At 50.2% G+C, this 21,545-nt stretch overlaps 1 protein-coding gene across 5 annotated transcripts in view; it reads left to right on the forward strand.

Annotated features, from left to right (window-relative positions):
- The window catches only part of NECTIN1 (nectin cell adhesion molecule 1), a 100,741-nt gene that overhangs the window by 61,481 nt on the left and 17,715 nt on the right, over window positions 1-21,545 (forward strand). The window contains exon 6 of one of the 5 annotated variants that reach the window (XM_069876292.1): window positions 1,052-3,730. The exons of the other annotated variants lie outside the window; for them this stretch is intronic. Within the exon in view, the coding sequence (XP_069732393.1) occupies window positions 1,052-1,593 (542 nt within the window). The 3' untranslated portion in view covers window positions 1,594-3,730. Of the gene's footprint in view, window positions 1-1,051; window positions 3,731-21,545 lie in introns of those variants that run through there. 5 annotated transcript variants of the gene reach the window in all.

Here is a 21,545-nt window from a genome sequence, read left to right on the forward strand (position 1 = left end):
AGAGCAGGGCTGCCGGGGAGCGTTAACTGGACGCCTGCTGCCTAAATTCAGAGGCAGGTGAGGGACTGAGAAAGCCGTGTGGTGCTTAATGCCTCATGGACACAGACACTCAACAGGTGGTTTGTGAAAGCCGAGTTTGGCCACGGGCTCTAACTGTGCCCAGGGAACGTTCGGAAGGTTGATTGAAGTCCTGGATCAAACTTTATCTGTGCTGAAGTGTAGGTGTTGAACTGCATGAAAGAGGAGAGAGCTTCTTTCTCATCTCCTTTCTTTTTCTCCTTTGAGTTATTTATTTTTTTAAATAGGTCAGGCTAGGAACAAGATTAGCATGAGTAGTGGTGCAACGCTGGCCAGGGTGGTAGCAGAAGACAAAGAGCAGTGGGAGGTGTGCGTGTCCCTGTCTTACAGAAGCAGGTCCAGGAGCCAGCTCTGACCCTGAGCTCACGTGTGGGGTGGGTTGGAAGGGATGGTCACGAGGTGCTGCTGCCTTCTGGCCCGCTCCAAAGTGGTTGGGTTCATGCTGGGCTGGGATTTGGAGGGGGGGATTGCAAAGCTCACAGGTCCAGCGTGGCGTCCATGGGAGCAGCCGTGGCAGTTTGGTGCCCGCCATTGGATGGGGTTTGGGTTTCGCTCCCTGGCACCTCAGGGCTGTCGGTGTGCTCTGCGAAACTGGACCTGAAATGTCACCTGGTAAAATCTAAAGTGTCTGGACTCAAGTGTCTGGCACTGGGCTTGTGGGATCTGAGCTCTTCTGGAGAAACCAAGTAAGGTGGGGAGGGAAACACTGCTTCTAGCCTGCTGGGCTCTTGCATGAGGCTTGGTGAGCTTGGCACGGCACGTTGCGTTCCCCTTGCTGAGGCAGAGCTCCTGTGCGCTGAACCCCCGTGAGGACGCACCCTTTTCCCTTTTCCCTCGTTTTTCCCTTCCCTGTTCCTTACCCTCATCTTCCCACCCTCCCACCCCCCAAAACTGGCAATGAAAGCATGGAGGGAGGGCGCGTTTCCGCATGGTTTGACACTGTTCCCCCTTCCATCTGTCTTTTCCTACCCAGAATTTCCCTACACCCCGTCTCCAATCGATGATCGCAAATCCATGGTGCAGCCGAACATCCCCACACCGGTGATTGGGGGCATAGTGGGAGGAGTCTCGCTGGTCCTGGTGGTGGCCGTGGTGCTCTTTGTGGTACTCCGGCGCCGGCGTCACACCTTCAAGGGTGACTACAGCACAAAGAAGCACGTGTACGGCAATGGCTACAGCAAGGCTGGCATCCCACAGCATCACCCCCCCATGGCCCAAAACCTCCAGTACCCCGACGACTCGGATGATGAGAAGAAGCCGGGCCCGTTGGGTGGCAGCACCTACGAAGACGAGGATGAGGATGCGGGAGGTGAGCGTAAGCTGGGTGGCCCCAACAAATACGAGGAGGATGCTAAGCGGCCTTACTTCACGGTAGACGAAGGGGAGGCGCACCCCGAACCTTACGACGAAAGGACACTCGGCTTCCAGTATGACCCTGAGCAGCTCGACATAGCGGAGAACATGGTCTCACAGAACGACGGATCTTTTATTTCCAAAAAGGAGTGGTACGTGTAGTTCGGCACCCCATGCTACACACCCACCCCCCCACACACCCCGCGTACACATGAGTGATGCCCTCCCGCTCCCCTGCATCCCTGCCGAGCGGAGCCGAGCGTGCCGCGGCCACTCGCACACACACTTGCACGCACGCTCCCCCCACCCCGCACACGCACGCGTGCCCCGAGCCCGCTCGGCAGAGACTTTGGACGCATCCTGCGGGCTGGGGCGAGCAGGAAGGGAGGGCGGCTTTGCTTACAGATCATTTTTGGGGGTGTGCGGGAGGCGGGAGGTCGGGTAATTATTTTCTCGGTTTTGGTTTTGCTTTTTAATTTCTCTTGACGACTTTCGTCCCCTTCTGTGGTGTTTGTATTGGTCGGTGGCTTAGGTGTTACTATTTGCTTTAACGACTGTTGCCCAGCCTGTATATTACACTCTGTTTGTGTCTTCATGTCTCAGAGTGCCCTTTGGCCCCACTTCCCTCCCCGAGGTTCCTCCTCCCACTTTCGCACCCCTGAAACACTGGAATTTGTTTGTATGTTGTCTTCTTTGTTTATTTTTAACCTTGGGAGGGGGTCAAGTGGGCTGTGTCTGTAGGGCAGAGGCCAGGAAAGCTTATGGCGATGGAACCGTAGGTGCCATAATCAGGTGAACTGATTTTTCTTTCCCGTGGGTCTGGGTAGCATTTCCATCGCCTGCTGCACACTTGGGATGATCCACTCCCAGTTTTTCATGACTCCATAAAAGGAAAATGAGGAGAAAGGAGGGAGAAAAGCCCTAGAACAAACCCCAGGTGCACTGGCTGATAGCAGGGCAGGGAAACAGAGCTGCCATTTCCCTCCTGCAATTTGTTTTTTCCTGGCTTTTCATTTTCTGTCTTTGTTTGAGTGTTCTTTTAAAAGAGAGAAAAGGAGTATTTATTGCTGATATTTTTTCCCCTACTATGGCTCCGAGAAATGCTGGCTCTTTCTATTCTCGTTGCTGTTGTTGCTCTACCAGCCACAGAGCAGTTTGGTGGCACCAGGGTTGTGCGCAGCATCTCGCACACTCACCTCGCTGCCGTTGCCCGGGGAAGGGGACCAACCGATACCACTTTGCTTCTCCCACAAACTCACTGCCTTCAGCTCTGGTCTGCAGCCCCTCCCAGGGTACCATCCTGTCTCTTTGAGTGCAGGATCAGGCCCTGAAGTTTTCTTATACCACTAGAACTTAATTGTCATGTGTTTACACTTTTTTTTTGGTGGGGGCTGGAGCATGGAGGCACTTCTCTAAGCCTCCTAGGATCAACCCCAACCCTTTAGGTGCATTACTTAGTCTGCATTGATTGCCACTTTTTCAATATCACATCCCTCTTTGAGGCAGAGGCTTGGTAGACAGGGTGGGAGGGAAGGAGCCTGGGGTATTGATCTCGTCCGCCTTCCCTTGAGCCACGGTGTTGTCATGGGGAGGCTTGGATTGCTGCTATCTCTGCTCCAGGGATAAATGGGATTCCAGCCTTCAGGGCCCTCTTTCTAACACTGACCAAATCCAAATTCGATTCACTGGGTTGGGGCTTATTCTTCTTCTTGTGGGTCATTGTTTTGTGTGGTTTTTTGTTTTTTTTTTAATTTGATGAATAAATAAATCTTTTGTTTGAAAAGAAATCCCCAGTTTTCTGAGCTGTATTATGATGCACATCTAAAAATAGCAGAACTAATTCTCCTCCTGCCTTACCCGCTGGGTTTTGTTTCATAGCATCCAGCGGCTATCCTGCTAGAAAAGGGCGGGTGGCAGAGCAGCCCCACGCAGAGGAGTCAAGGTCAGCTCTGTGATCCAGGCAGCCTCTGGACTTTTCCCTTTGCGTGTGGGGCTTGGTCCACACAACATGCAGCTCAGCCTGAACCATCCACAGTTTGCAGGTTGCTCTTAGTCCCTTTGTGGTGTAGGGGAGTGGGAAATCCAATTGTCACGCTGTAATCTCTCTGCTGTTCCTGCCAGTCCTCCAGGCTTCCTGGCTTCTGGCAGAACAGCCGCATGCCACAGGAAGGCTGCTTTGTGTCCACTTGAAGCAGAGCAGACAGAGATTCCCTTGGGATCGCTCAGCTGAACCTTAGAAAATAAGGCTAAACCTTCCTATCTCCGTCCACTGCCACCAGGAGCACCCTGTTAGCAAGGAGCCCCCCAGTAAAGGACATGATATCTCCAACATATCTCTGATTTCTGGTAGGGGTGGTTATTAGGGGTGGATGTAAACCTGCAGAGGGAACAGCTTCCCTCCAGTGCCTTGGGGTGACAGCATAGACAGGGCTTTAATTCCCCAAAGTATGAATCCTGTAGCCTGGATCAGGACTGAGCAGCGTTGCTGAGTGCTGTGCCTTGGCCACGGTTTGCTCTAACGTAATCTGCACAGTTTGTGATGCAGAGAAAATTCCCAACAACGTCCATCTCTCAAGTGAATAATCCTTTAGATCTCAATGACATATCTAGGCTCTAAAAAGGGTTGTGACAATGTCTTCAACACGAAACTCTGGGTGGTCCATGTTCCATTGGTGGCACAGACCCTCCTCTGCAAATTTTCCCCAGCACAGAAACATACTGTGAAGAGATGGATTTGGAAGAAAATAACCTTTTATACAGTCTGCAGGGTACAGCAGCAATCCTTTCATATCCTGCATCAGTCACAGGCAGGGGCCACTGCTCCCATCTGGCAAATTCGGATTGCACTGATTCTGCAGTGCTGCGTGGTCTGAGCCCACAGGCAAGTTGTGTTCTAAAGGCAAAGGTGCAAAGCCTTGCAAACGGAGCAGAAGGGCCTGGGACAGGACAGGGCAGTAGGACTGTTCTGAGTTAAGAAATAGGAATGAAGGGTCCTAAGAAATACTCTTTGGTAGTTATTAACCTTGCAGTGAGGGGTGCCATTTCACACACTGTGCACCTAATTACTGAATGGGGGCTTAAAAAAACAGTGGGGCTCAGAGAAAGAAAAGGAAATAGTGGAGCAATATGTTATTTCCATGCTAGAGTCTATATATAACTTCCTTTCTGCTCTGTCACACTTTTTGCTCCCCAGTACTGCACCAGCACAAGCCTAGGAGAAAGCTCAGACACTTGGCTTATCAGTGTAGTTCAGAAGAGGGGGGGGTCAAATGAGTGTTTTCCATCCAGAACCTGGGCAAGCCTAGAGTGGAAGATCCCCAGACAGTATTGCCGTGAGGGACCCTGCAAGTTCAAGGTTCAGCAGTCCATCCCTCTCAGCCTCGGACCCTTCAGGATGGCTCCATTGGTGCAATTATCCCCACAGCCACAGAGAAACGCCACCTCTCTGCAGCAGTGATTTGCTTCTTGCTGTTCCTTGCAAGGTCAGCTAATTGGCCAAGAGACTCTTGGGGTGGTAATTAGCCAAGTGATTAGCCATTAATCCATAGCAAGGCAGAAGAAAAAGGAAGGCGGGGGGGGGGGTGGTGGAAATCAGAGACTGATGTTTCATCTGAGAGCTGTTTTGATCCAGTAATCGCATCACTCCCTTCTCTGGGTTAAATTGCTCTGATGGGGGCCTTGAAGGTGATTAGATCAGGTTTTCCACCAGCAACACGAAGGTGGTACCTGTATCTACTGGAATGTGAGGGTGAGCTCAGTAGAGATGCCAGATTGAAGTCCGCGTGCATCTCGCCTCCTGGGGGGTTATACTGGGGAGTGAAGGGTCTGGACACCTCAGCAGGACCTCCTGGTGCCAGGCCTGCGAGGGAAGGCAGAGGGGCATCTGTTCTTTTCTCAGGGGTTGGTGTCATTTGTCCCCTTGTGCCTCAGTGTCTCGCAGTGGGCCGGATTCCGGCAGGCTGGAGTCAAGCTGCTGCTTTTGAGTGACTGAGACACCCGCACACTTGACCTCGCAGGCTGGGCTGGCTGGGCCACCTCTCTGAGCGAGCCTCAGGCTGCCTCAAGTGAAAACTCCAGCCTCCCTTTCATCAGAGGTGCTAAGGAGGTGTAAAAAAGGTCCCTGTGGGACCTTCCAGCTGCGAGAAGGAAGCTGTTTTGTGACATCTCTGCTTCACAGCCAACAGCAGAGGATGGGGTGGGGACCGCCAGGCTGCTCCTCCAGTTACTGGAGCACATCCCCATCCTCTCTCAGTTCCCAGCATCTGCTGTGGGCACTGCATTGGCCTCTCTGCATAGGTGCTAGCGAGCTGTTGCTCTTCAAAAAAATGCCTCACTTTGCGCTAGCCCTGCTGTAATTAATACATTTGCATTAATTACACCTGAGTTGGCTTTGCCTGCGAAGCGCCATCACACTGCACAGGGGCCGGGTGCTGGCAAAGTGCCTCGGAGGCAAGAATCTACCTCTGTTTGTCCAAATCCCTTTGCTAGGTTCTTGCCAGTGAAGAGACATCTATACTCATCAGCGCGGTGCTTTTCCCTTCCCAAACCCTGATCCTGGATGGCAGCTTAAGGCAGAACTTGTGGTATCTTAAGATGAAGATGGGTGGATGGGAAAGCTGACCAGGCAGAGGAGAGGGAGGTTGGTTTGAGCTCTGTGCGCGTCGCTCTGGGGTCTCACCACCATCTCAGCAAAGAAAATGCAGGTGAATTTAGGCTGAGCCCGCAGTTTCTTCTCTCTGTGTGTTTAGGGAGCTGTACTCAAGCAGATGCATGCATGTCACAACCCAAAACGAGCCTGTAGTTTATGTACAAAGCCACCCCAGCTGTTTTCCTGCTGGGACTTTTCTCTAGGATTATTCACTGCAATTCACCCCAGTGATGTTACTTTCCCTTATTTAATTACCAGATTTTGTTCCCCCTGTTGTTAAATCGTTCTCATACAGTCAAGAAAAAAAAAATTAAAACCCTGAAGATTTCTTAGTTAAAAACAAAATCAAATTGGGATGGTAGCACTAAATTGATTGCACAGATATAAAGGACAAGGGGAGCCATTCTCCTGATGTTGAATCAAAAAAGAAACAGTTGCTCAGCAGAAATCATGGAGAGTTAGAGAGGGAAAGAGGGATTCAGAACTTCAAGCAGTTAGGGAAGGGGATGCAATTAGAGTGGGGGGTGCTGCTCTCCTTTGCTGGTTTTCTTTCCCATATGCACATAGATGCCCCATCCCTGGAGGTGTTCAAGGCCAGGTTGGATGAGGCCAGTGGGAGGTGTCCCTGCCCATGGCAGGGGCTGGATCTTTCTATCATTCTGTGATTTGGGGAGTTTCAGGCACTGGTCATGCCCAAAGAGTGGAGGGGAAACAGCTCAGAAAGAGAGGGTGACTCTGCCATGCCTGGAGGCTGCACAGAGCTCAGAGGTGGGACTGGGGAGGGTGTCCAGGCCCATTGTGTTCCAAGAGGAGAAGCAGGATGAAGTTCACCGGAAGGTTCCGTTCCTGCTGTAGCACCAAAATGTTTGGGTCTATTTGCTGTTCTGGGCAGTGGGAGAGGAGAGGCTGCCAGCATCCCATGCACTGATGCCTGTTCTTTGTTCTGTGGGGTTTATGATAGCACTTTACCCCTTTGCCTGCAGTTTTGCACCCTCCTCTTTCCCTCCCGTTTGTATTTGATTCAATTTGCTGCCAATCTGAGCAGCTCCTGGAGAGAGGCAGGGGAAGGGGCGAAGGCGTCACCATTGCTCCGAAAACTCTCCAGCCTCTCCCCAGGAGCTGCTGGTCCGGAGTGGGGAGGGACAGCCGAGGGCTACCTGGCGGAGCAGCGAGGTGGAGCGAGGGGAGGATTCAGCCCACCAGCAAGGGAAGGAAACCCAAGCCAGAGCGAGGGGGAGCTTGTTCTTCAGACCAGTAGGACTTTCCATGTGGAATTTACCTGGGGTGAATGTAAGGCTCATAAGGAGTCAGATTCTCCACTGGCACAAACCAGTATTGGTGGAGGGGCTCTCGCTGAGGATCTGGTTTTCCTTTTGCCTTTTTTTTTTAAAAAAACATGATTCCTTAAGTCCAGTGATTTTATCTCTCCTTTTTTCTTCTTCCTCTTGCTGTAATTATCATTGTGGAATAAAGACTACAGACAGACGAACAACCCTAACCCCACCTTTTTGGTTTTTGTTTTTTTTTTTTGTAATCTGTGATGTAAGTGCTTTTGTAAAAAATAAAAAATAAAAATAATAATAATGTCATGGACTTTTATGATTTTTTTTTTGTTTGTTTGTTTTGTTTTCCATCCTTTGTAATTTGTTGGTTTGGGGGTCCGGGAGGGGCATTTTCATGGTTATGATTTGTGTGGGCAGGGTGTTGCATCACCCTTCCTTTTACTTGTATAAAAAATCAATAGTGGCTCAGCTGTGGAAAAAAAAAATGTACTTTTTTATAAATAAAGAATTTTAAAAAAAGACCCAGTCTTTTTTTTTGTTTTGTTTTGTGCATCTGTGACCGCGTCGTTCTGCAGCTGGTGACTGATTAGCTATAAGGGGAGGCACAGGAGCAGAAACAACATCTGCTTTCAAGCAACCTAGATCTGTTCCCACCAAAAGGGCTCTCAGGCACTGGAACGGCTGCCCAGGGAGGTTGTGGAATCCCTGTCCCTGGAAGGGTTTAAAAGACAGATAGATGTGCTCAGGGATCTGGTTTTGTATCGGACAGGTAGGGTTGGACTCGATTTCAAAGGTCTTTTCCAACCAAACTATTCTGTTGTTCTACATGCAGCATTTTGTAATGGGAGTTGTTGCAGATTAAGGCTGAAAACTAAGGGTTGAGAAATCTCCAGAACAGTGAGTGGCCTGGTTTTGTGTGAAATTCTTGGATGGCACATTCAAGATGGACAAAAGGAGGTAGGAGTGTTTCCACTTATTGATGTAAACAGGGAAATTCCTTATCAATCGATGCCAAATGTTAACCGGAGTTGAAACTGTCTAGAAAAGCCTTGGGAAGAAAAATTGATCACAAGCTATTAAAAATTTTGACGTTTTCTCTGGCTTAGGAAGTTCCTAAGGTGCTGTTATCTATAGCAGATGGGGCAGGCTATTGGAAAAATGTCAATACACACTTGGTCTCTTCTCCCATTTTCTCCAGGCGTGTGTAAGGAGCCGGGATACTGGGCTGGGGCAGCCTTTGGGTTGACACATTGGGATGTTCCTGTAGTGCAGCAGTTGGCTGCTGTGGGAGTTGTGCATCAAAACCATCTCGATGCTCTAGGGATGCTAAGGGTCCGTTGGGAGGCAAAACTGATGGAACCACATCCCTTCGTCTCCCTTACTGAGCTGTGCACTGGGGAGAACAGTCTGCCTTTCCCCTTTCTTCCAGCTTCCTGACTGTGAAGATAGGCTACAAAGAAATCCTTGTTCCGAAAGATCAAGGCAGACAACTCTGCAAGACTTTTTCAAGGGAGGGAGACACAAAGCGAGCAAGAGATCACAGAAAATGCACATGGTGTTCCTTGCGCTGACATCAACAGGCACTTGGCAATGCCTCTGTCCTTGGGAGCTGAATGCTCCCCAGAAATGGATTTTTGCACCCAACTTCAGCGCGTGGATGATCTGCTGGAGATCTGAATAAAACCCAACTCCCCCCATCACAGGGAGAGAGATCCTGACCCGAATCTCAGCTTGAACTGATCTTCATTGTGAAGACAGGAGCTGTTTGGACAGGGAGGTGTTCAGGCTTAGGCTGGGAAGCAGTGGTTTGGTGCAGACTGCTCATCCCTGCCAGCAGCAAAGCAGGCGTGGAGCGTGCACCAGAGCAGCAGGAGGCTCTTTGGTACCAGGCTCGATGATCAGCGCATTGCGTGCAGCTTGGCAGATGGGCTCCCTCCAAAGCTCGTGCCACTAACGGAGACAATTCTCCGTTATTCTGCTGCAAAAGGAGCATGCTGGGTGCCTCACTTTGGAAGGGGTTAACGACAGCCTTGCCTAGGCTTTTTCCAGATGCAAAGGGAAGAAAAGCCAGGAATGTTCTTGTTATCAGGCTTCAACATGGCTAAAGGAGTTGTGACCACTGTATCTATATGTCCACATGTTTTACTCCTCTCCTTTTCCGCTTACTGCCAGCTCCTCTTAGCAATGACAGATGTTGGAAGTGGAGCTTTAGTTTCAGCCGCAGCCGTTCAGGTCAGCAGCCCTAGGAGCGACCGTGACAGCGATGCAGGAGGGCAGCATCCTCCAGAACTGGATCCCCAGCAGCTGGCTCAGCCACAGCAGCCAAGATTGGGGGTGGGGAGAAAGAAAGGGAGCACCAGGGCGGGGGGGTCTAAGATGTGAAGAACGATAGGAGGGGCTATCTGTGCCCACGGTCCTGCTGGGATAAGTTTGGGAAATGCTGCACTGATTTCCCAGGCCGTGACTTACAGTTAAGTGATGATGGATAAAACCCGTTGCATGGGGCCCTCTTCTCAGCAGCTCAGGTTGCAGAGAGTTCAACACAGCAGGAATTGACTCCCATGCAGTGCCCCGAAGTATTGTGTTTCTCTGGAACAAAACAGAAACACGTTGGGAGCGAATACCAGCAATGCATGCGGCCCGTGGATAAATGGCAGCGTGGCTTGGATCTCTACTCAAAGCCACATCTCTGCAGGCAAGCACAGCACTCTCCGAAGATCCACATTTATGGGAGACTCAGAAATGGAAGTATAAGATCCAAAGGGCTCCAACGGACAGGGAAAAAGGCACTGTAGCTGGGAGATGTCAAGCCAGGTTGTCTATGAAGTGGTGAGAGCTCGAGTAGCCAGGTCAGGTCAGAGAGCATCAGTCTAGAAATATGGGACTCTCAATCCAAAATTCATTGTGACGAGAGAGGCAGTCATACTGGAGTTTGAGCCGGACCTCTCAGGGTCACACATGCCACGAAGTCTCCTAGAGCTTGGGAAAGAAAAATCGCTCTGAGAGAAGCTGCCAGTCTAGAACAGCACCGGGTGAATTACTTGTAGCAACAAATATGTTTGATCAATTTTTTTTTTCATGCTTTCAGATTATTTGCAAACTTGAGTTTGATTTGTATGAGCATATTTGTTAGAGGAAATTGCTTTATGCAAATAGAGTCCAATGGGGGGACCTGTGACATCGAGGAGTGCTGCTGAGCCTCGAATGCCCTCAGCGGTGCCTGGCAGAGGTGAGGGGGGGCTGGTTTGCTCCTCTTCCAAACATTTCACAGCCTTCCGAGACGTGTTTAGACTCAGGCTCTCTCTGGTATAGTATTTGCAGAAGGATCAGCCTGTAAATAAAAAGGGGATGTGTGTTTCACTCCTGAAATTTTACAGATTAGCTAGTAGCAATGGGAGTCAGGCACGGCCGTGCAGGGGCACAGCAAGATAAATGTGTGATTAAAATATAGGTTAAAAGTGTTGTTTCACCCGCCACGGGCTGAGTTATTGAAAGGTAGTAATTTATGGATCCCAGCCACTGGAGTTGCTCCCTTAACCTCAGCAGCTGAGGCGAATGTTGTGGCGTCATCTGAGCCCAGCACGAGGTGAGTTAGAGACGCTCCCTCCTCCCCAGATTTCACAAACCCAGATGCTTGTAGGAAACAGGCAGAGGTTTTTGTCTGAACCAGGTGGAATTTGGGGAAGAAAATAGTTTGCATTAAATGCTCTTTCTGCCCCTTTGCAGGAAACACTGCCCTGCATTTGCTAGCGAGCTCAGGAGGAGCAGCTCAGTGCTGGCTGAATCCCAGGAGATGAATACGGATCAAATGTTAACGAGATCAAAGAGAGCTCCGTTTGAGGAGCTGTGAGGGCAGGGGGTTTCTCTTTTTCATTACTGCCTGGTTGTTAAAACCTTTTTCTAGCCCAGCACCTGTGTTCCGGGTATATTTGGGGCTTTACAAAGCCAGTGCTCCTCTCCATCCATCTGCCGGCCCCATGGAGAGAGGGTCCCTGAATGTTTCCATGTCTCCCTTATCTCCCTGTTCCTTTCAAACTCCTGCCAGCCTGTTTATCTCACAGTTTTGAAAAGAAAATTGCCGGCTTCATCCCTGTCAGCTTTAACTGATTGCCTGTCGCTTGGAGGGAGGGTGTCTGTCCCTATGGCCCTGGCTGCACAGGCTCTGCTCACCCAGGGGGGAAACATCTCCATCCCTCGAGGAACAAAGTGCTTCATTTCCCATCTCCCAGCCTCATCTCATTGTCCTGCTGTAGCTCCCAGCCCTTTCAATTACTGCTTTACAATCATAATGTACAGTAGCTTTCTGCTGGCACACAGTTCTGTCCACCCGCCATGAAACGTTCATCCCCTGAGGTCCCTAATTTCCCTGCAAAGGAGAGCCCGTCCCTGGGGGAGGTGATGCTGAGAAACTACTTCAGCGAAGGTGTACAGGGAACCAGGAGACCTAAATCCTGGCTCGCAGGAGCACACAAACACATGCTCCCTGTTGCCATCCCCAGCAGGTGCCTTTCCACCCCTTCCTCTACCCACCCTCAACCTGCATAACCCGAGGGACCCTTGGCCCGGGCTGCACCTTTCCTATAGCTCAGCCCAGGGGGAGGGAGGAAAAGGAGCAACGAGCAGGAGGGGCACCCAGTCCAGCTGCTGCCAGCTGTGCCAGGTCCACAGCTGTTGATCTGAACGCTGCAGCTGTCTGGGATTATGAATGGGTACTGGAGTGGGAATGCTGAGTTGGAATGGCTCGTGTAAACACTGCAGAACAGTCCAGAAATAATGGCACGGGGGCTTTGTAATAGGAAGGAATCGTAATTAAATAGAAATTAGTTACTTAAATGGTCACTTCCTGGGGTTTCGTTGATGTCCGATTAACTTTTAATTTGCATAAGCAATAAATGTTTAATTATGTTATTAATATATTTGAGTTGAGGAGCTTATGGGGTTTTATAATTGGCATTTAACTAGATAGTTCCAGCATATTAACGGATGTTTTATAGCTCCATGCAAGGTTTCCCAATTATAACTGACCTAAAAATTTGCTTGGAGGACCTGTCTTGGAAGTGTTACCTGAGCAACAGAATCTGGGGAGCTGAAGAGGAGGCTGTGTGGGGCTTGTCCCCGCACAGAGGAACGTGCACAGGCAGCTCCGCTTGGACTCTCCAGGATGCTTTTCCTTAAGGCCCACAACCTTCTCTGGTCAGAGAGGGGGTCACCTCCCCTCTCTCAGCATTCAGCTGACTCCTGAGCCAAAAAGGCTGACAGGCAGCAGGGGATTAGAGTGGGGAGAAAGAGGTTTAGAGATGGGGACGGCTTGTCTGTGGGTTACAGCATGACCTTGTGACGGATCAGCTCTGGCAGCCGCTGGGACTCTGTCCTCAACTCCCAGCCTTTGCTTGTTCCCCTGTTCCGCTGCTACAGGTTGGCACTGGGTTCTTTCTCACTAGGGAGGTGTTCAGGAACATCCTTTAAGGTGCAGTTTCAATAGACTTACTGAAAAGTTGTAGTGAGGCATCTCCTTCATTCTTCCCTTCTGGGTCCTCTTCCTCGTAAAACCACAGGTGCTTCAGCAGGGATATCGCAAAGTCTACATTACTGAGTGTCTTAATGGGCTTCTTTACAGATCCACCGACTTCTGTCTGATCCAGGGATTGCCAAAACACCGAGGTGGTCACTGTTTCCACAGCTCTATGAAAGCACTGAGCAGCGCCAGTCCCACCACCCCTCCTTGCGGACTCTGTGGGGAGGTGCCCACTGACGGCGATTCCCTCCTGACAGCTCCTTTGAAAGCTGTCAGTTAGCCAGTCTTAATCTTATCGTCTATTCCGTTTCTACACTTGCTTTGATGAGATGACTGGTTTAGCAGGCAAAAAAAATGACATTGTGTTTGACTGACAAGACTCATTCCCCACCAACCACAGGGACTGGCATCGATTGAATTCCTGCCTTTTAATTCTTTATTAACTGCAACCCGTGTTAACTTTTTCTTTGGTGCCAGCAAATCACCCTGCAGTACTCAAGCAATTCACTGTGTTCTCTCCCAGCCTGCTAGAATTCAACCTTCTCGAATTTAACTGTTAAAACAAACAGCAAAAACCAATAGCAGTGAGATCTCCGCTAAGGCTTTCAACCTCTCTGTTTGCTTATCATAAGTGGAGTATCCAAGGAGATAGTGTCCAGCAAGCTCCTCAGTCTTGTCATCCTCAAACATGCGGAAACTGTTTTGTCGTCTTAGAAGCCACAAACAGATGTCTGTTGGTCTCCAGAGACACATCATGAATAGTTATTCAAATCTTCTGCCTTTTCTGAATCACTATCGCCCTCTTGACCATATCCGTCTGGTAAAGCACCTGTGGAGCATCGCAGAGATCTTGTTTATTGCTGTTGTATTCCCCAGGGCAACCATAGCTTTTTTATCAATCACCTGTCCTTCACAGCTTCTCTTTCATTCTGACCAATCGCTCTCTTTCCATCTTTTCCATTTGATCCGTGTTGGAGATGGAGGAACCTCCTCATGTGCGAGCTAATACCCAGGTTACGTGGCTAAATAGTGGTGGTTACACGCAGAGACTGTCCTGCAGGGCTTGAAAGAGATTTGAGAAGTTAGGGAGGAAGGTGTATTAGGAGTCTTTCATTGCCATTAACAAGAGGGAGAAATCAGGAAAAGAGTCAGGAACATAAATTCTGAGTTGCCTTCTGCATCGTTTTGCCTCTCCTGGAGCGTGGTGGAACGGGGGCAGCCAACGATGTGCTGCAGTTTCCTTCCCCAGGTCAGGGCAGGCACGGTGACTGTCCTGGGTTGGGAGAAGCAGAGCTCACCCTCAGCAGTGTCAGATGGTTGTGAGGAGCAGGAGGGGAGGCAGCAGCTCTGGAGCCCAGGTCAGAGCCACGCGAGTATCCACCAGCTTCATTCTTGCCCATCATATGATCCATCTTGCCCACAGCTGGCAGCTCCCTCCCTGCTCCAGGAGGCTGAAGAGTCATCCTGTCTGGACTGCAGCAGGTCTCACACTGCGGGAGAGAAGAAAAGGGAGGTTGTGAAGAAGCGCAGCAGCCTCGAGCCCTCCCTGCTTTAGCTATCAGTGGAGAGAAGAGAACTGTAGCCTCGTCCACCTTCCTGTTTGCACAACTGTTTGTGCACGTTTGGCCTGGTAACAGAGAAAAAGAGCAGTTCCTTCTTGCCCTGCCACACACATCCCACGTCTGCACCTACCTCCCAGCAGTGTACCTGTGTGGATGCAAACACGGAGCTGATCTCATCCTTTGGGGACATCCAAGATTCAGCTGGCCTGTGCTATAAGCAACCCGGAGGCTTTAGGAGAAAAAATTCCACCCAGGGCACATTGGCCAAGCAGAGTGAGATGTTCTCAGGAGTGCTGCTGAAGATTGTTGAGCAAATTAACTCTATTAACGCAAATGATGAGTCTGAGCTGCAGTCTTTGCACCTTCTATCTGACAGAATTCACCTGGTGGCTGCTTGTAATAGCATGATCTTAATGGACTCATCAAGGGAACAAGGCTGTACTCTGGCTAAACATGGATCTGGGGCCACACTGTGCTCTGGGCAGGCTGCAAAGATCGAGAGAGGCACACTCTGGTGTAATGGGGTTCAGGATCTGGCCCCTTCATCCCTCTAGGAGAAGCAATTTCAAGTGTCATCACCTCCTCGAATCTGTTCAGCAGAAGAAATAAATTACTAAAGGGATTTGATTGTTCATTACACTGCTGAGCTGCAAGGAAATGAAGCAGAACTAAAATTAGGGGCTGGGAGGCAGAAGAAACGTCAAATAACATTTCCCACCTTCTCCAGAGCCCATCTTTTCCCCCAGAACAGGACGGGGCACTCTCCATAGTTTTGCACTGAGCTGGGACGGCCCTGGTTCTGGGAAGGCAGCAGGGTCTGTGGAGTTGGCCAGGTGGGATGGATCTGGGTAGGTGGGTTAGGGACAACAAGGTCGTGTCTGGCTCCTCTTTACTAGAGCCACTGAGTGGCACAGAGAGGCAGGGACATCCCAGAAGCTGGAGTTAATGCAGACATTTCTTGGCTGAGAGGAAAGCACGAGGATGTGACATGGGTGTGCACTGAGGGGCTCAGTGCCTGCATACAGGTGGATGCTGCTGCAAGTGACTGCTTGATCTTACAGCCCCTGAACAACTGGCTCTTTCTGATGCACAGCAATGACTTTGCTATGCTCTGTCCACTCATGCAGAGAAAAGGCTTCCTTCCTAAGTTCTCAAACAATGTTTCTAGGTTTAACCACTTTGGAGCAACAGCTTTGCTCCAGGAGTGGAAGAAAAAACAGCCCAGTAAGAGGCACCTGCAGGGAACCACCTAGTACAGCAGCTCCTCTGCAGAAGTCAGTCCTCAGCCTCTGCTGGATCCCATGGGGTTAACACACTGCTCCTCCTGCTGCTATCCAAACCCCAGCCTTGTCAGTGGCCACTGGGAAGCAGGCAAGGGAAGGTCACCAGGGGTTAAAGCCGCATTCCAGACATGCTTTTGCAGCCAGCAGCTACTTAACCAGATGCTGCTTAACCAAGGATGACTGTGCTGGTTCCCCTGCAGGAGAGGAACGGGGAAAGCCGGTCAGGGTTTGAGGGAGCCGAGATGCCTCCACCCTTGGTGAATGGCAAAGCAATTGTCTTTACTGGAATGTGTGTGAAATCCCCACTAACATCTCCACAAACATCAAGCATATCCATGTGTCCACTTGCAGCTGGGTGAGCTTTTCAAAGCAGGCACCCCACTGCCAAGCTCTGCCCCAAACCTCATCAGAGACAGGCGAGTCGTTTGCAAAGTCTCTAAGTGCCGGTTGGGCTGGTAGCAATTACAGAGGAAAGCAAAGCCGGCAGGGATCTTAAAGGGATGCTGTGGTTAGCACTCAGGCACTGGGACACCCAGCCTGGTCTTTGGCAGAGAAGGATTAGAGAGGGGAGATACCAGGCTACTCACAGAGGGGCTTGGCAGTCGTGAGGGATCCTCACTAGTGGGGGGCAGAAGAAGGACAAGGCAGAGAGCTGTCAGGAGCATTTGTTTGTTTAACCACCCTTGGTGATGCTGGCTTTTGGCCCCACTCAGAAGACACAATAGAAACGACCCCTGCCAGCACCCGTTTGCTGGGACCCGACCTTAGAGCGGGTTAGGTTGGAAGGGGCCTTAAAGATCACCCAGTTCCAACCCCCTGCCACGGGCATGGACACCTCCCATTGGATCTTGCTGCTTAGAAACCCATCCAACCTGGCCTCGAACACCTCCAGGGATGGGGACATGCCAGGATGCCGGGGAGGGCAGGAGCAAGGGAGGTGAAATCCCCCACCTCGCTGGGACCCTGCGTTCCCAGCCTGTGCAGGGGGAGATTTCCAAAGGAATGAGGCTGAAGCCTCGCGCAGCGGCAGGCTCGCAGCCATGGCTTGGCACTCGTGTGCGTGGTGGTTAATTGTGTAAATGAGAGTTACATCAACAAGCAGCCTGGCAGGAGAGGCTGTGCAGGCTTTTCAAATTCCTTCTGACTTATATCAGGGCAGAGAGGCAGAAGAACAGCTCTGCCTAATTTTGGTGTTTAACCCGTGTTTGGCTAGCTGTATCTCCAGCTCCCGAGGTGACACAAACCCAGAAGTACCTTGTCTGGGTATCAAGAGAGGTCCTTAGCTCTTTCTGTAGCTGGAGGGATGGGGAGGGCTGCAGGATCCACTATGCTTTTGTCGCTGAGTGAAGCTCGGATGCTCTCCTGCTCAGACAACCCTGCCAGCCACCTTTGCTGTCCAAATTGCTCCTCTTCCCCATGCTGAGGTCTAACTCCCACTCTTTCTCTCACCATACGTCACCAGATGAACAGCACTTAGTACCAGAGTTTGTTCTGGGTACTGCAGAGGTTGAGTGGGGCTGCAAATTGACCATCTAACATTAATTTGTGTTGGCTCAGAGACAGATTCCCCTCAATGTGAAGTGCTTTCACAAGCCTTTCTTGCAGCCTGGTTACCTCCACCGGCAGTTGTGCAGGGAGCTGAGCTGGAGAAGGTCTGAGCTGGCGTAGGTGGGAGGAGATGGAGATGTTTTGTTCCCCTCTGTCCTCCACTTCAGGCCAGAACAAAAGGAATGGACAGGAAGATTCTGGACCCGGATCTGATGGATGATGGAAATTGGGAGCAGGAGGGCACTTCAGCCTGGCACAGAAATGGTCCAGTGCCACTGGCTCAGCTTTCCAAGCAGCGTCTTACCCTTCTTAATCCCTTTTATCCTCTGGATACTCAGTTGTTCCTGGAAGGGATTCACTTAACATACGCAGTGAAGGGAACTGCCCCCAGAGAGACCCACCCCACCTCTCCTCCCTCAGACCCTTTAAAATCTCCAGTGACTTGCAGTTTATCCTACCCTTTGGCCCAGCAGCTCTGCCAGCTCAACAGCTCCAGCTCTCCCGGGAACAGCATTTCATTAACCCTTTGCAAACACAAAGCGTCAGGAGGCTCTGAACCAGCTTGTGCCTGGGGGTGTGTATGCTATCGAGCGTGTCTCATATTAGCCAATCCTGCTCTTGTCTTTAAAACCAAACTGGGAATGTATTTGTTCTGCCAAGCTTTTCAACTCAGTTTAATTTAGCTCTGTGAACTCGCCGTGTCTCAGGCTCCCTGGAATGTGTCAGGTGGGGTGCAATATAAATATGCATCGTCTGATTTTGTTGTCTTGCTCTAAGTTTCAACAGGCAGGGAGAGTCCAGTGAGTGCTGATTCCTTCCACTGGATCAGGGTGGCAATCCAGGACATGGACAGGCTTACTTTGAGCTGGCACTGTGCAGGACTAGACATGCAGGCTGTACACACTTGTGAACAGGGATGCAATTGAGCACCAAGGTAGCTTTAACTCCAGCAAGGCTGGCATCAAGAAGAGCTTCAAAGCTGCTAGCAGAAAGAAAGAAGAAGAATCACAATTCCTTCCCACTGATTTGCAAAGTGCTCCAGAGCGAGGCAGCATGTTGCCGAGTACCTTGGCTAGCCAGCCATGAAATAGAGGGGGATTTGGGTTGTGTGGGGAGGTGATAAATGGAAAGAGAACCCTACTTTGCAGTCGGTTACAGATGCAGGCAAATCTTCAAGGAAATGGCTTATCAAGGGGGTTGTATGTTGTTAAAGTGTTTTTTGCAAAGCACTGAGGGATCAGGTTGAAGTTAGGAGGAGGCAGAGATAAGAGAAGAGTGTGCAGCTCTCTTTGAGCAAACTCACTTCACTCAGAGCTGCAGGAAACTGGGCCCAGAGACTGACTGAGTTTCCACATTTACCTGGGGGATGCAGGTCAGTGCATCAGTGATTTAATCGAGCATTGGGACTGCTGAACAACAGCATCAGCACTTCACAAAATGTTTTAGTTGATGTAATTGGTAGTAAGATCTTCGTCTGTTAGTGGTTACTTTTGGAAACCCAGAGACACACACCATCAGGTGACAGGGAAGGACGCCTTATGGGTAGATAACCACTTTTCTTCCCTTCCAGTGTTGCTTCCATCTCTAAAAGAGCCATGGGAGAACAAAGTAATGAACAAAACTGCTCTGAAAGTGGCTGGGGGTGGGGTGTCCTTCTTTTCTCCTTAATTGTAATACCGTGAATTAATTCTGTTTCCAGCAGGAACGAGGAGTTCCCAGCAGCCCTTAAACATCCAGATAAGGCTGAGCTGTTTGCTCAGCCCCTTTGGGTTCCCTGGTACCTGCCTCACTGCCAACTGCCTCACACCAACTTTTTTGGAGAGTTTTAAATTATTCGAGCGTGACACAGAGCAAGGGGTTTTGCATTCTTAATTGGCAAAGCCTTTTCCCACTCCAGTCTGGAGGCCCCTGAGCTGTCCTGCCAATTTATTCTGCTCCTGATTCACAAGCCTTGAAAAAAATCTTCCCAGGACTGCCCAAAAGTCCTGTCAATGTAACTGAATCCACATGTACCAGTTCTTATCATCTCCTCCCGAGGCTTTCTCAGTGTCCTTTTCTTTGACTTACAAGTTCTTGCAGCTGCCCTGCCCTCCAGAAGAGCCTTGTTGGTGCCTCTAACTTTACCTATCAGAGAGGCAAGGCATACAGAGGAGAGAAGGATATAGGCTGGGTTGCAGGGAGCCCTCCAAACAGTCCTGGCCACAGCCCTGCTCCAGGAAGGGGAGATGGAGGAAATAAACAGCTGGGGATGAAGATGAGGCTGAAGTCCCTTTGTCTGTTCAGCCTGGAGAAGAGGAGGCTGAGGGGAGACCTCATTGAGCTCTGCAGCTTCCTCACAAGGGGAGGAGGAAGAGCAGGTGCTGAGCTCTTCTCTCTGGTGACCAGTGACAGGACCCAAGGGAATGGCAGGAAGGTGCCAGGGGAGGGTTAGGTTGGACATCAGGAGAAGGTTCTTCCCCCAGAGGGTGGTGGAGCACTGGAACAGCTCCCAGGGAAGCAGTCACGGCTCCAAGCCTGACAATGTTCCAGAAGCATTTGGCAACTTGCTGTTGTGTGGAGGATCTGCCTTGCCTCATGGCCCCATCTTAGGCAGCTGGCATGGGCACCGACCCCAGGATGTTCTTGGCAAGAAGGAAGCACTCTGATAGACACCCCAAAACATCTGCATTTCTCCTCATGCTCCTCCATTATTTCCCTCTTCTCATCCCCTGACTGTTTTTACCCAGCGCTCTATATTTACTCATCTCTCTCTTACAAACTGATGGCTGCATTTCCCCTCTTTAGCTTTTCCCAGCCTCTTTCTGCTGCTACACAGCCCTGTTCAGGCTCCTGAGGACTCTTTTTAGCTTTATTTATTCATCTATCGCTCTTTCTCCTTCTGTCCCCTTTTCCCCTGCATACACACACCTACTGATTCACAGCGGTAGCAGGAGGCTGATGTCCTCTGCTTGCTACCTGCCATCCAGAGAGCCATTAGGGCCCAATTCATCATGGAAATGCCCCAGCCAAAGCGACTGGAAGATTCTTTATAGTCACCATCATTGCCACAATCTAAAATGCTGTCTGGGGGTTTGGATCGCAACGTGTCAGCTCTCTGCGTGAGCACAGCTGTAAGTGAGCTGTCTTGAGGCAGAGGTATTATTTACAAGATAATGTGGCTTATGGAGAAGGGAAGAGAAATAAAAGTGACTGCCACACTGCTGAGGACAGTGGGAAGCAGAGCCTCACATTCTGATGACTACAGCATCCTGCCACTGGAAGACGCACAGCTCTGGGCTCCTAATTAAGGGGCAGGGGAATGTGGGGTGTGGGATGCTGACCAGTGGTCTGGGGTGGCCTTGTAAAGCAAGAGAAAAGTAGGTTTACACAGAATTCTTCATGAAAGGGATGAGGGGGATAAGTGTCAAGGCAATTCCCAGGCCAAATTCTTCACTGGTAGCAATGTCGCAGTACGGTGCTGGGAGTTCAAGTGTAAACATGCCAAGTTCTCAGCTGCGCAATTTGTTGGTATTGACCAGAGAGGGAATTTCCTTGGGAAATACTTCTACAGCTCAGCTCACTCCTGGATGACAGCAGCAAATCTGAAAGGTGAAGGAGGCTGGCTGTGAGGCGAGAACTGGGAATAGGCAGTTGGCAACGATTCAGCGCAGTCAGTTCTGCAATTGCACCTGGTATGTGGGATTTCAGGGAGCCCAAAGCCATAATTCCAGGGATACCCAAAGCCATAATTGTTGGATAATAAGGTCCATATAGTCCAGAATGTGATCTCTAATGAACTGGCTACTCTTAAGAAAAGTACAAAAATGAGGTGTGACAGACAAGTTCTACAAAGCACCTTGTTCCCTCATCCCTGTCTCGCTCCCCTCCCCTGAATTTCTTTTCCTCCTCCTCCTCCTCCTTCCTCCATTCCAATTATCTCTTTCTTTCATCACTGCCAGAGCTGTAAGTACAAAGTACCAATTAGCTAGTTTTCAAGTTTAATTAGGTTGGAAGGTAGAGCAAATTAAATCCTTTTATCGTATGTTTCAAAGCGCTTTCCCATCAGGCCCATGGGATAGGTTGCCTTTGAATGAGGTCCACATTAGTCCCTAAGGAGCTGGCCCAAGTCACAGAGCTCTCCAGCCATGGGGCAAACAGGAGGTGAAACGCAAGACAATATATCTCCACCTTGCCTCTAAATCCTTCACTCAGATCATTCTTTGTAAGGTTTAGCAGTGCACATACCTCTGCTCCACCTCAATAAACTGAGCATTAGTTCTTAGCTTTCCTAAGGTC

Source organism: Phaenicophaeus curvirostris, chromosome 25 (genome assembly GCF_032191515.1).
Source record: "Phaenicophaeus curvirostris isolate KB17595 chromosome 25, BPBGC_Pcur_1.0, whole genome shotgun sequence".
Classification (NCBI taxonomy): domain Eukaryota; kingdom Metazoa; phylum Chordata; class Aves; order Cuculiformes; family Cuculidae; genus Phaenicophaeus; species Phaenicophaeus curvirostris.